The 15,421-nt window shown below is 39.3% G+C and overlaps 1 protein-coding gene across 7 annotated transcripts in view; it reads left to right on the top strand.

The window, feature by feature from the left end:
* Positions 1-15,421, top strand: part of mtmr3 (myotubularin related protein 3) — a 99,047-nt gene that overhangs the window by 47,260 nt on the left and 36,366 nt on the right. For all 7 annotated transcript variants that reach the window (XR_004415683.1, XM_033043169.1, XM_033043167.1 and 4 more), the window contains 2 exons: positions 9,087-9,169; positions 11,345-11,511. Coding sequence is in view for 6 of the 7 variants with exons in the window: in XM_033043169.1 (XP_032899060.1) it covers positions 9,087-9,169; positions 11,345-11,511 (250 nt within the window). In the remaining variant the exon portion in view is untranslated. The remainder of the gene's footprint in view (positions 1-9,086; positions 9,170-11,344; positions 11,512-15,421) is intronic.

The raw sequence follows: 15,421 nt of genomic DNA on the forward strand, positions 1-15,421 counted from the left end.
TTTTGCATTGTCCAACCCTTGTGTCGTGAGTTTTGAGTTCACTTTTGCTTATGCAAAGTTTTATAAGTTTGGCAGCACTTTATGTCTCATCACTCGTGTTCTTTTCCAAAATTGTGCAAAATCTAACTGATTTATCACCACTGCCAAAGCCCTGTCACATTTATCTCTTGCAAGTGCCCAGCTTATGATACGACACGATAGAGTTTTATTTATGCCTGGAGGTGAAATTGGTCTGCCAACAGTCATAAAACACAACAAGATACATGAAACATGAAAAACTGACCTAAACTGAACACTAAAACTGCCAGCTACACATTGACCAGAAGCATTTCTTGAATTCAATTAAAATATTCTATTTATCATTCTATTTCCTTTGCAACTAACATTTAGACTAAATGAAGTTTCCTACTGTCATAATCTTCTATGTACTTCTCAAAAGTTTGCCAACATATTTGCTTTTTGTCCCTCCCTCTGGCAACATTTTAAACACAGTCCACATTTGGAGAGGTAGAATCTTATTAATATTTCAAATGGACACGATTAAGAAAAGATTTGCCTATTATCATGCTTTTCTCTAACCTATTAGCACCGCTTAAGGGATTGTGACCTTTTATTATGATAAATAAGAATATTGCCAGCATAGTTAAGAGAATGTGTAGGGACAAGTTTGCATTTAAATTGATGTATATAAGTATATCGTATCGAGCTTTTATAATCTGAAACAAATTGAACTTTTCAAAATGCTCGCTCAAGTCATATTTCTTGCATTTACATCAGATGTTCATTGTATGAGTTATTTTAAGCTGAAAAGGATGGCAGTTTGAGCTAGGGAATTAATTGCTTGCCTTTTTACACTGCCTGTCTCAGCTTTTCTAAATTAACGATGCATGTTCTGTATGGCTACATTGTTAATCTTAAATGGGCTGTGACTATGCAGCATTCTGATCAAAGTGATAATGTTTTGTTGGAACAGCAGAATTATATAGTGTCTCTATTTAGATTTGTTTCAAATCAAAGCATTAAAAAGTCCTGCACATTCTCACATGCGCACACACACACACACACAACTTGATATTTGTTTTTCAATGTGCCTTCTCTTCTTAAAGTGGTAAAACTTTCCAGAGGAAGTTCCATTGATGCTTGGACCTATCTGGGCTCTTATTCAAGAAATATGTTTCACGTGTTTATTTTCTGCTATGTATTTATGAAACCACAGTAAGCATTCCAAAGATTTCAACTGCAGTAACATTCCTGATCCTGTCTACCATCACTGCGAATGCAAGCATTTCTCAGCAATTATTTTAGACAATGAGAAGGGGCCTCCACCCTCCCATTCTAGCTCGCAATATAAGCAATTGAAATGTGGATTGTCAACTAGAGTGTGTCAGATGCACTCTTTTTCCAAAGATAGTTAAATGAAGGTGATGTTTAGTTTGCCATGTTAATGTGAGGTACATCATGGCCTTTTTATTTTGAAAGTCGTACCTGAAATTTGAATTGTCTAAAACAATATGTATCCCTAAATCTACAACACCAAAAGACAAATTCTGGTCTTTTTGCTCATTACTGTTTGAGGGCCCTTGCTCTATCCAAATTGCTACAACTTTCATTGTATATAAATGTGCCTGCAATTCAAAAATAGTCGTGGAACTCCATAGGGACTCTTGAGGTAGTATTTTAATACAAATTTCCTATTAGTTTCAGAATTCTACAAATTCTGTGTAGAATTCTCTGTTGATTCTTTGTAGAATTCTGAAACTAATAGGATATTTGCATTAAAATACTGCCTTTAACAGCCCCAGATCCTATGGCATTCCACAACTATTTTTAAAGTGCAGGGTGCTGTTGATAGTTGTGTTTAAGTTGTGGATAAAAGGACTAAGTATTTTTATAATTGTTCATGATTAAAATTATCCATAATTTCATTGAATATTCTTGATTTGTCTAGTTCATTCTCACAAGTCTTTAAAGGTGAAAAATCATGAAGGAAAATGAACATGCAACTTTTAGACAAACAAATGGTTTCCCTTGCATCAGGAAGAAACAGTTTCCTTGTTTGTTGATCAGTCAGCCTAATCAGTTAAGAGGAAAAGGAGGTAGACAAAAAATGCTGGAGAAACTCAGCGGGCGAGGCAGCATCTGTGGAGAGCAGGAATAGGTGATGTTTCGGGTCGAGACCCTTCCTCAGACTGATGTCGGGGGCGGGGCGGGAAAAAGAAAGGAAGAGGTGGAGACAGTAGGCTTTGTGGGAGAGCTGGGAAGGGAAGGAGGGAGAAAGCAAGGACTATCTAAAATTAGAGAAGTCAATGTTCATACCGCTGGGGTGTAAACTATTTAAGCGAAGTATGAGGTGCTGTTCCTCCAATTTGTGCTGGGCCTCATTCTGGCAATGGAGGAGGCCCAGGACAGAAAGGTCAGATTGAGAATGGGAGGGGGAGTTGAAGTGCTGAGCAACCGGGAGATCAGGTTGGTTAGAACGAACTGAGCGGAGGTGTTGGGTGAAGCGATCGCCGAGCCTGCGCTTGATCTCACCGATGTAGAGAAGTTGACACCTGGAACAGTGGATGCAGTAGATGAGGTTGGAGGAGGTGCAGGTGAACCTCTGCCTCACCTGGAAAGACTGATTGGGTCCTTGGATGGAGTCGAGGGGGGAGTTAAAGCGAGAAGTGTAGCATTTCCTGCGGTTGCAAGGGAACGTACCTGGGGAGGGGAGGGTTTGGGTAGGAAGAGACAAATTGACCAGGGAGTTACGGAGGGAATGCTCTGCGGAAAGCTGAAAGGGGAGGAGATAGGAAGATGTGGCCAGTGGTAGGATCCCGTTGGAGGTGGCGAATATGTGGGAGGATTATATGTTGTGGCGAAAATGTCGGAGAATTATATGTTGTGAAACGGAGACTATTTCTTCTTCTGGGTTTCATCTGTCCTGTTCCTGATGTCTTTGGATCAAAATTGGCTTCAGCTTCATCAATACGAGTACATATTCTCTTTTTAAACCGTTAGAACCTGAATTGATTTGCACTGTTTAATGGGTGGTAAAAATATCTCAAGTCATAATGCTAAGTTTGAGTATTAATATTCACTGCAAGCCCTTTTTAAAACATAAAAATTGTGATATGTTTTATAAAATTGGCAGCACTCAACTTTATGTCTCATCATTCATGTTCTTTTCCTAAATTGTGTGAAATCTAACTGATTTATCACCACTGCCAAAGCCCTGTCACATTTATCTCTTGTGAGTGCCCAGCTTATTCGACACAATAGGCAAATTAATTTGATCTTTTTTGGGGTAAAAAAGTCATTTTTCCTCAAATATGTCAGTGGTATATAAACACAATTAAATCAATAATTGTTTGTGTAATGATCCATTGCATCCAATAGGCGGTGGGCATAATTGATAAGGCCGACATATATTGCCCATCCCTAATTATACATAAGGTTGTAGGTTAACTACTGCAGTCTTTCTAATGCTCTTAGATGGGTAGGTTTGTGATTCAAAGTTTTTGGCGTCATGTTCTCAGGTTAGGATGGTGTAACTTGGGAAGGAACCTGCAGTGATGATGTTGCCGTCTCAGGTATAGAGTAGATGGCGCGTACTAAAGCCACTGTAGCAATGGAGAGTATGATTGTTTAGGGTGTTGCATGAAGTGTTTATTAAGTGGACTGCTTATCAAGTAAGCTACTTTGTCCTGGATGGTTTTGAACTTCCTGAGTTGGAGCTGCACTCATCCAAGCAAATATAGTGTGTTCCATTGTGCTGTGGATTTTGGGTGTCAGACATTGAGTCGCTATCAAAAAGATGTCAAGCCTCTAACCTGCCCTTGAGCTGAGGTATTTGCGTTGCTGGCCCAGTTGAGTGTCTGCAATGATGATTGACCTCTAACAAACATAACCATCTTCCTTTGTATAAGATATGACTTCCCGATGGTACAGATGCTGCCTCACAGCTCCATTCAATCCTGATTTCTGGTGATGTCTGTGTGGAGTATGCACATTCTCCTTCTGACTTCCTGGCTTTCCTCCAGGAACCTTGGATTCATCCCATATCCTGAAGATGTATAGAATGGTAGTATAGATACTCTCCCTAAACTGAGTGGTAGAATCTGGAGGGAGGTGAGGGAAAATGAGGAGAGAATAAAATGGGATTAGTCTAAGTGGATGCCTAACAGTTGGCGTGTACATGGTAGGCCAAAGGTTATGATTCCATGCTTTAGGACCAGCAGAGTATTTGTGCCTTGATGCTCATTGATTTCAATTTTACCAGAGCTCCCTCATGTTGTCCTTGGTGAAAGTCTGCCTCAATATTAAAGCCAGTTACTCTAATTTCACCTCCGGAATCCAGCTGTTAAATGAATAATGGGACCAAGGCTGCGATGAGGCCACCTGTTGAAACCAAATTGGGTGTTGAGAACGATCGACACAAAATGCTGGAGTAACTCAACTGGTCAGGCAGAATCTCTGGAGAAAATGAATGGGTGACGTTTTGGGTTGTGACGTTCTTTAGACTAATCTGAAAAAGGCTCCCAACATGAAATGTCACCTATCCATTTTCTCCAGAGATGCTGCCTGACTGACTGAGTTACTCCAACATTTTGTATCTATCTTTGGTATAAAACAGCATCTGCAGTTCCTTGTTATTACATTGGATGTTGAGAAGCAAATTAAAGGAAAGTAAGCACCACAGTCTACACCTTTTTTTAAAAAAATTGCTGATGATTGAGAATATACTTGCCATTATTTAGCTTGATACCATAAAGCAGTTTACATGTGCTTGTGAAATAAGTATGAGCTGTGACAGTAATGCAGGAAAGTGCACAATTTGTGTATTGATTCTTTACTTATATGTGTTTAGTTTTACATCATATTTACATGCTTTGTCATTTTAAAATGTTATAAATGTACAGAAAGTCATTTTCTCTTGTGTGTTTAATGCTGCATGATGAAAGTGATGTACTAATTGTTGCATGTTTGATGTTTTCAGTAGCATTTCAGTAGAAATGCTAATGTCCAGTTTAGAAGACCTTTAATTGTACTTAAAAACATTTAAAATATTTGAGACTTCTTTCCGTAGTCATGCAATCTGGTGAAATCTAATTGTGTGTCTTTGTTATTAACCCAAATGCAAGCCAAATTATAGTAGTTCTGCCATTTAAAAAAAAAAACGAACTTTGACGTACAAGTGGCTGAATCCACAGCCGTCGTACACTGCATTTTAACATGCTTTAAGTATTGAAAGAATGTCGTTTGAATGTTAGCATGGTTTGCTTGTCTTTATCCAAATGGCTTAAGATAGTTCATAACTGAAGGTTTCAATATTGATCAATGTTGTGAAAAATCTGTGCTATTTCTGTTTTCAATATTCATTATTTTTGCCCATGGCTTTGCAGATCATTGTTTGTAGTTATTTTCTCTTCTGATAACGTTTTTTAAGTTTAAGAAAATTACCTGATTTTGCCTGAAATTGTGTTGCATTAATGTTTTTTGGCATTGTCTCTCTGCCTAGCGGTACGTTTTTGCAAAAGAAATGAAGAGCAGAAATACATTGCAGGAAATGTATTGTAGATTTTAAGTTAAGTAACTGGCGCATGGTATTTTGGAAAATACAAAGTTGGCATCTTGTTTCCATTACACAGGGAGGAAAGGAAGACTAAAAAGTCAAAAATACCAAAGCAATTTGAGCCACTTAGTTTTGCTATTGGCAACTTACTATACAGAAGACCATTTGTCTTGTTCAATTGTGCACTGCAGGAAAAGCTGCAACTGTATAAATAAACTGACTTGGAAAAGAAACTTGAAGCTTTTAAGGGTGTATGCCAAACTGTTGGGCTCATCCAGTTGATGTGTATGCATTTGTCCTTAAAATGTGATCTTGCTCTGAATGCATAGTAGGATTCTAGTTAATTGTTTTTAATCACCGTATATAAGTGTTTGAAGAATTAAACCTGCTGCATACAAAAGACAAATCTAGAAGTCAATTGGTAGGTCGTAAATAGTGAAAAGGATTGTCTAGGGTTGCAGCATGATATGGATCAGAAGGGAAGGTGAGGAGGTGGAATTTAATTCTGACGTGCATTCTGGTAAGGCATTCAAGGGTAGAGTATGCACGTTAATGATAGCACCCTAGGGAGTGTTGATGAATACTTGAATGTGGGAGCAAGTTGATAAATCCCTGAAATTCCACCACAGGTGGAGAGCATGGTGAAAAAAGCATGTTAGATGCTTGCCTTCAATGGCTATAAGCTGGAATATATGAGCTCTGATATCACATTACAACTGTGTAAAAATTGGTTAGGTCACACTTGGAGTACTGTGTGCAGTTCTGGTCACCATACTATAGGAAGGATCTGTTGCATGGGGAGGGAGTGCAGACGAGATTCATCAGGATCATACCTGGATTGGAGCATTTATAGGGAGAGATTTGACAGGCTCAATGTTTTATTTTTGGATTATTTTCTCTATCTGTCCACGATCTAAATAAATTACCACCCTTTGGGCTTCCACTACCATCTAATGTATAGAGCATGTGACATTTTCAGAACATTCAGAATAGTAAGTGGTGTGATTTAAAAAAAAAAAGGATAATAATTCCATGGTTAGAATATGTAATAGTAGGCTACTCTTACAGTGTTGATTCGAATGGACTGGATATGCTTTTTTTCACTTCATAGAAAATGGATGGCAAAGCTTCCTGCACAATTTCTACATATTATGCCATAAAGTAGAGTTATTTATGCAGATGTTTATGCAGACGTTCAAATAGAATTATGCTTTGCTACACAACAAGCAGACATTGAAGGCATGTCTGTCCTTATGTGCTGTACAGTATAAGGTTATATATCCTTGCTGATACTCAGGATCATCTATCTAAACCTGCCATTCTTTAGTTACAGTAATGCTGCTCTACAACTGTAGCACAATATTTGTATAGCAATTCCCATGCTAAGTGTAGATTTTGGAATTTTTCGCTGGCCATAAATATACAAATGTAAAACTTCATAAAATAAGAGTTGCCTAGAAATACTCTGGCTGTCAAAATTTGAGCATACATTGTAAAATATCACACATCAATATAATAGCAGCATTTAAGCATACTTCAAAAAATATCAGCCTGTAAAGGCTTTAATATTAACAATTTTATTTAGAGTACGTCATTTAAAATTCTACCGAGGCTTTGCTAATCTGAAGATGTTTTTTGATTTATCGTTATTTGGTATATCTCATTGATTCACAACTTTTGCTTGAGAACAGAGTCAACAAGTAAGAAGGAAGGATATTGAAGAATAATAATGAATACTTAGTTGATGTAATTTTGCTAGATTTTCAAAAGACCTTTAAGTCTTCCCTATTATATGAATGAACAAGGTCAGAGAAAGCAGTGTCAGGAAAAGAAGCAACATGGATTGCTAGCTGGTTTCAGAATAGCAGAGAATGGGAACTAGCTATTCACAGAGGAATTGAATTGAATTGCATTAAATACTTTATTGTCACATGTGACAATTCACAGTGAAATTCTTTGCTTGTATACCCAATGTATGCAAATAGTCGCCATAAAGGGCGCTTACAAAGTACTGGAAGAATGTGGGTAGGGGAGGAACAATTGCTGTTCGTAACTAACTAGCAATTTAGACTTTGAAATCAAGAACCAATTGTTTAATGGACAAATATAAATAAAAGGGATTGATTGTACATTTCCAAATGACCTCCTCAAGTGATCTCCCACAGTTAAACTGGCAGCCTGTGTTCTTAAAAGACAATGGTGTCTCATTACTGCAGGGAAGTTTCACGTAAATAGGGATTTTTACAGAATGGTTCTGGTTTGAATTTAATAATATGTAATGGAGCTCGATCAAATGTATGGGGTGCCCCTAAATTGGGCATTCATTCCTGGGAACAACCTGTAGGAAAACTATGTTGAATCCACACCAGATCTTGATTGCATCATACGGGGAAATCTTCGTACAGTTTGAGTCACCACATTGTAAAAGGAATATAGGGGTAGCAGTGACCATCACATTAAATGGCCCAATGGAGAATTAAGAAGTTATCCAGAGACTGGCTGGAATGTGGAAGTCACAACCACAACCTAAAAAAAAAAGATGCATTTAAAGAGCAGCTTGGTGCATAATACAGGTGGTAATAGAGTTACAATGACTTGGTTGAAGAAACGTGGGGGGGGTGGAGCATAAATGCTGGCGTGAATTGGTTGAGCCAAATGGCCTTTTTCTATGCCATACATCATATATAATTCTGTAATATGCATATTCTGTAATATGCATTTTCACTCTAATTTCATAGAAAGCTAGTTAACCCATGAGATAACATTAAACCTTGAGATGTACTGAAGGAAAGGGATCCAAGTATGAACATTACGAGAAGGTCTTGCATATTAAATTGGTCCAAAACATTGGGTTGATCACAGCTGGAGAATTTTGTGAGAATCACTCGACAGGGAAGATGTGATTGCACTGGAGAGGGTGCAGAGGATATTTACCAGGATGTTGCCTGGATTGGACTGTTTCAGTTATAAGGAGAGATTGGAATGGCTGTATTTGTTATCCTCGGAGTGGAGGAGGTTGTGAGGGAGAGCGAACATAGGTATCCAAAATTGAGGAGAATAGATGGAGTAGGAATTCTTTTCCCGTGATGGGACAGTGTAAAATAAGAGGGCAGTGGTATAAAGTAAAAGATGGGAGGGAAATCTGAAAGGGAATTTTTCCACAGAGAGTGTGGTTGAAGTCTGGAAGGTGATACCTGAGGTGATGTTGATTTAAGAAGTATCTAGACCAGCGTGAATCACCATGACCTAGAAGGCTATGGACGAAACGGGTAAATGGGACTGGTATTGTAGACAAAGTGCAAAGGCCATTTAATTGCTAGTATGAAATTTCAGTACAGGAGCTGCTTTAGGCTCACAGTTTACTGCTTGAGGTTTATTATTTTTGCTCCTGTTATAAACTAATGGCTCAAAATCGCACAAATTCCTAGCTTTGATCAATGGTATGTTTATCTGCAGTGGGCTACCTTTAAGAAATTTATGCTTGATTTGGATATTTGTTAAATGACCTAATTTTCTCTGGTACGTTTTACAGGTTCCTTTGCAACTCATTGAAAGTGTTGAATGCCGTGAGATGTTCCAGCTTCATTTGACTTGTAAAGATTGCAAAGTTATCAGGTACAAAAAAAAAAGGGATATAGGAGAATATATTATTGTTGGTTTTAGGTTAACTTTTTGTTTCCAATTCTACATATCTTAAAGGATTCAGTGATACTTTCAGTTGGGTCTTTATAAAACCTAGCTGCAAAATTCAGACCCTATTCATGTGAAGTATTGAGGTTATTATACCTTTAATTTCTGTAGAAATACAGTGCCCTCCATAATGTTTGGGACAAAGACACATCATTTATTTATTTGCCTCTGTACTCCACAATTTGAGATTTTGTAATATTAAAAAATCACGTGGTTAAAGTGCACATTGTCAGATTTTAATAAAGGCCATTTTTAAGCATTTTGGTTTCACCATGTAGAAATTACAGCAGTGTTTAGACATAATCCCCCCATTTCAGGGCACCATAATGTTTGGGACACAGCAATGTCATGTGAATGTTAAGTATTTTGTTGCATATCCTTTGCATGCAATGACTGCTTGAAGTCTGCGATTCATGAACATCACCAGTTGCTGGTTGTCTTCTCTGGTGATGCTCTGCCAGGCCTGCATTGCAGCCATCTTCAGCTTATGCTTGTTTCAGTGGCAAGCCCCCTTCAGTTTTCTCTTCAGCATATAAAAGGCATACTCAATTGGGTTCAGATCGGGTGATTGACCTGGCCACTCAAGAATTGACCATTATTTAGCTGAAAAATTCCTTTGTTGCTTTAGCAGTATGTTTGGGATCATTGCTTTAGCAGTATGTTTGGGATCATTGTCTTGCTGTAGAATGAACTGCCGGCCGAGTTTTGAGGTATTTGTTTGAATTTTAGCAGATAGGATGTGTCTATACACTTCAGAATTTATTATGCTACTACCATCAGCAGTTGTATTCTCAATGGAGATAAGTGAGCCAGTACCTTCAGCAGCCATACATGCCCAGGCCATAACACTCTCACCACTGTGTTTCACAGATGAGGTGGTATCCTTTGGATCTTGGGTGGTTCCTTCTCTCCACCATACTTTGCTCTTGCCATCACTCTGATATAAGTTAATCTTCATCTCATCTGTCCACAAGACCTTTTTCCACAACTGTGGTTGCTCTTTTAAGTACTTCTTGGCAAACTGTAACTGCATCCTATTTTTGCAGCTAACCAGTGGTTTGCATCTTGCAGTGTAACCTCTGTATTCTGTTCATGAAGTCTTCTGCGGACAGTGGTCATTGACAAATCCACACCTGACTCCTGAAGAGTGTTTCTGATCTATCAGACTGGTGTTTGGGGATTTTTCTTTGTTGTAGAGAGAATTCCTCTGTCATCAGCTGTGGAGGCCTGTCCTGCCAGTCCCTTTGCGATTAGTAAGCTCACCAGTGCTCTCTTTCTTCTTAATGATGTTCCAAACAGTTGATTTTGGTAAGCCTAACGTTTGACTGATGCCTCTAACAGTTTTATTCTTGTTTCTCAGTCTCAAAATGGCTTATTTGACTTTCATTGGCACAACTTTGATCCTCATGTTGATAAACAGCAATAAAAGTTTCCAAAGGTGATGGAAAGACTGGAGGAAAGATTAGGTGCTGAGAGCTCTCTTATACCTGCATTAAGGAGGCATTTAAACACACCTGAGCAATTACAAACACCTGTGAAGCCATGTGTCCCAAACATTCTGGTGCCCTAAAATGCGGGGACTATGTATAAACACAGTTGTATTTTCTACATGGTGAAACCAAAATGTATAAAAAATACCCTTTAATAAATTCTGACAATGTGCACTTTAACCACATGTGATTTTTTTTTCTATTACAAATCTCAAATTGTGGAGTACAGAGGCAAATAAATAAATGATGGGTCTGTCTCAAACATTATGGAGGACACTGTAGAACCACTAATATTTCCATCAGTTATTGGGTAGTTTGAGCAGTTCATGCTGAACTACACAAGGGCTTCAATGATTGTTGCCCAAATTATTCTAAGACTATGCTGTCTGCATCGACTGTTCATGTTCTCCATTGTCCAAAACTTAACTGATGCAGAACCGTGTGGGCCTCTTGCTGGCCCATTACTCCTGAAGCAGCGTGGCAAACGAATAAAGCAATCAGATCATAAGAGTAGAACAACTTTTTGAAAGATTATATAAGCTTATCCTCATAAGGATTTTAGAGATAAAGAGTTGTTTGTTTTTCTCCTTTTCAAACAAAATCAATGCAGGTGTCAATTTTCTACCTTTGAACAATGTCAAGAGTGGATAAAACGTCTAAACAATGTCATACGACCCCCTGCAAAGATAGAAGACCTTTTTGCCTTTGCTTATCATGCTTGGTGTATGGACGTATATGCCAGTGAAAAAGAGCAACATGGAGACTTGTGTCGACCAGGTATTGTTTATATTTTGTTTATTTTCTTTACTTATTTATCTTTAAACTTTGAACCTGAACCGCAAAGTTTTTCTTCAAGTAAGGAAGTGCAGATAAGGAAGACTGACAATCATATTTAAGAACTTGTCTGGCAAGAAGTTTTTACTAGATCTATTCCTTACCTCCCCTAAAATTTTGCCAGCATTGATGAGCATAAACTGAGAACACCAGTGCATCTGCAACTCAACTATGGTCACATGGAACAATAGGTGGTCCATTTGGCTCTTCGAGCCAGCACTGCCATTCCACATGATCATGGCTGATCATCTAAAATAGTAAGATTAAACGAGAACTTACCAGTTTGAAGTTTGATCTGTATTTTATGAGGAGTTACGATGAGGGATTACGTGAAGAACCCGCTCAGTGCGCAGGCACGGCATACTTCCAAGCAGCGGTGTGGAATCACAGATAGACACAGTTATTTGAAGTAAACATAGTAAAGATAAGGAGACATCAATTTATTAGTTTGATCCATATAATGAGGGTGGGAGCGGAGGGCACGTAATCCCTCATCGTAACTCCTCATAAAATACAGATCAAACTTCAAACTGGTAAGCTCTCGTTTAATCTTACTATTTTACTTCGGAGTCACGTGAGTGACTACGTGAAGATTTCAAAGCTCTGTGATTTCAAACCGTGTAACAGTTTTATTTCACTCACTGCCGAAGTTCTTGAGGGAGGAAGTGTTATCGTAATCAACCAGTGAATCTGTTTTTCAAGAAACAAAAAGTTATTTATTAACAATAACAAAATTTAAATTGCTCCCCTGGGCTTAAATTAAATATTTGCAGCTTCTAATATCTTTGCTGCAAATAAATCAGGTTTCATCAACGGCTTATTGTAAAAAGTTCTGAATGTTGTTTCGCTCGACCATCCTGCCGTATTTAGTATGAGGTCAATAGGTACATGCATTCTTGCTGCCGTTGATGTTGATGCTGCCCTAGTGGAATGAGATTTAAAGGTATTAATATCTATCCCGGCAGCTTTCAGTACCTGTTTTAGCCATCTTGAGATGGTTTGGTTTGTTACCCGGCCATGAGGTTTCTTGTGGCTGACTCATAAGGCTTGTTCACTCCCTCTGATGTTGTGGGTTGTGTCTATGTACTGTTGTAGATGGGTCACGACACACAATCGTGGCTCTGGTGGGTAGGCCCGGAATACCACTAGTGGATTAGCTGTTCCTGGCCTGCGTTGTTTCACCAGACCTTGTAGAATGAATGTGATCTGATCTGGGGTGGTCACCATGTTGTCCAGCCTCAATTTGTGTAGTGACTGGACTCTCTGAGCGGATACCAGTGCCATCAACATGAGCGTCTTTAGTGTGGTTTGCTCGAGGCCGAGGGATCTGGCTGGTGGCCATTCCCTCAGGTATGTCAGGACCACACTGATGTCCCAAATATGGGTATACCTGGGCTTAGGGGGATTGATATTATAAATGCCCCTCATCAGTTTTACCACCAGTGGATGGGATCCCATTGCCTGTTGTCCTGCAGGTTTGAGGTAAGCAGAAAGAGCACTTCGTGCTGTGTTGATGGCACTGTAGCTGATCCCTTCATGATGGTGTAGATAGGCCAGGAACTCCAGTACGTTGGTGACTGTGGCTGTTGTATATGTTGTCCCTGTTTCCTGGCAGTACTTTTCCCATTTTTTGATGCTGGTTAAGTACTGCCTCTTGGTGGATGTTCGAAGGGATGCCGACATGGTGGTGATGGTTTGTTCGGACAATCCCAGTCCCAGGTAAGGTCTGTTCACAACCTGCAACCCAGGAGTTTAATGTCTCTATGGCATGGGTGGCTTATGCCTGATACTGGGTTGGTTAATAATCCTGGGTCACTGGGAAATACCATTGGTGATTCTACCACCATGTCATGTAGAACTGGGAACCATGGCTGTGTAGGCCAGTCGGGCATCATCAAAATACCAGAAGCAGAGTCCATCTGTATTTTGCGTAGTACCCGACTGATGAGGCAGAAGGGGGGAAAAGCATAGAAGAAGAAATTTCCCCAATCCAGCGTGAAGGCATCTACCGCTGCTGCCTCTGGGTCTGGTTCCCAAGCGACATACGTAGGTAACTGGTGATTTAGTCTTGATGCAAATAAATCGATATCTGCCGTTCCATATTGCTTAATAATTTTAGCAAATACTTTAGGGTTTAACATCCATTCGATATTATCATTGAATTTGCGTGACCTGGTGTCTGCCACTGTGTTTAGTTTACCTGGTAGATAGGTAGCTGAGAGCCAAATATGTCTTTCGACACACCATTGCCAAATCATATTGACCAATTTGTCGCATGATAATGATTTTATGCTGCCCATATGGTTAATATAAGCCACCACCGTAGTATTATCAATTTGTAACCGAACATGCAAGTGCTGCATATTGGATACATATGCTTTTAAACCATAAAAGGCGCCCAACATCTCTAAATAGTTAATGCCCAGTGTAAATAGTAATGATGACTCTGGGTTAGTCCATCTACCATCTGTGCTGGATATGGAGTTAGTTGCTCCCCATCCTTGAGCACTGGCATCTGTTTGAAGCACTAAAGTAGGGTTAGTGATGATAATAGGGCTGAAACTATGCCAAACATTTTTTGCCCACCACTGTAGCTCTGATATTGCTTCAGTGGGTAATTCCATGACACAGTCATAGTGACCTCTATGTCGTTTTAGTGCCTGTACCTTTGCTCTTTGTAAATTTTGATAGTGCAAAGGTCCGAATTGTGTAGCCGGAAATGCTGCTACCATTTTCCCAATCACTCTTGCTACTTGTCGAATAGTTGGTCATTTGTTGACCGTTAAATTATTGCATGATTGTGCTAATCCAACCATTTTTTCCTTCGGCAAGGTAACAGTCATATGGTCTGAGTTAATTGTGAAACCTAGATAGTCCATAATGGTGGATGGGTTTAACTTAGATTTATCTGGATGTAGGACGAACCCCAGAGTTTCGAGGAGCTGTTTTGTAGCTGATACTGCTGTCACAGCCAGTTCCATGGTTTTTCCTACTATCAGAATATCATCCAAATATGCCATGACTATATGTTTTTGTTTTCTTAGTATTGCCATGGCTGGCTTCAATATTTTGGTGAATAATCTTGGGGCTGAAGTTAGCTCATTGGGCAATGCTTTGTACTGCCACAGCTGCCCCATCCAGATAAATTTTAGGTATCTGCAATCATCCTTGTGTATGGTTATTAGATAGTAAGCATCTTTAAGATCAATGCTTGCCATGAAGTATCTTTTGGAAATCAGTTGTCTGGCAGTAACAAATGTTTCCATTTTGAAATGTATATACTTAACAAACTTGTTTAGTGATGTTAAGTCAATGATGATGCGACATCCACCATCCTTTTTGGTTTTAGTGAATATATTGGATACAAATTCCAAAGGTTCATGTTTGGTCTTTTCTATGACCCCCTTTGTGATGAGTCTCACCAGTTCAGCTTGTCCCTCACGTTTCTCTTTGACGGAGGGAGAAAATACCCTTTGGGGCCAATGTTGAACTGGCGGCGTTTTTTCTGATATGAACTGTATTTTATATCCACTAATGCTGTTGAGTATATACTTGTCACTCGTGACCGTACCCCATTCTTTTTTGAACAAGTGTAATCTCCCCCCTGTTAGTAAAGCACCCTTATTCTCTATATGCTGGTAGGAACCAGACCCACCTACCTCCATGGTTATTGGCAATTCTGTTTCCTCATTTTCTTGAAGATTTTGTTCTGACGTACTGGCGATGTTGGGGGGAGGCACATTTTCCAGGGGGTCCGCTCCGGGCCCTGATCTTAAAAAAGATCTTTGGGGATAATATGCGGACCCCAAGCGTTCACCAGTCCCATATTGAGGACATCGACTGGTGGATGCCG

Source organism: Amblyraja radiata, chromosome 25, assembly GCF_010909765.2.
Source record: "Amblyraja radiata isolate CabotCenter1 chromosome 25, sAmbRad1.1.pri, whole genome shotgun sequence".
Taxonomy (NCBI): domain Eukaryota; kingdom Metazoa; phylum Chordata; class Chondrichthyes; order Rajiformes; family Rajidae; genus Amblyraja; species Amblyraja radiata.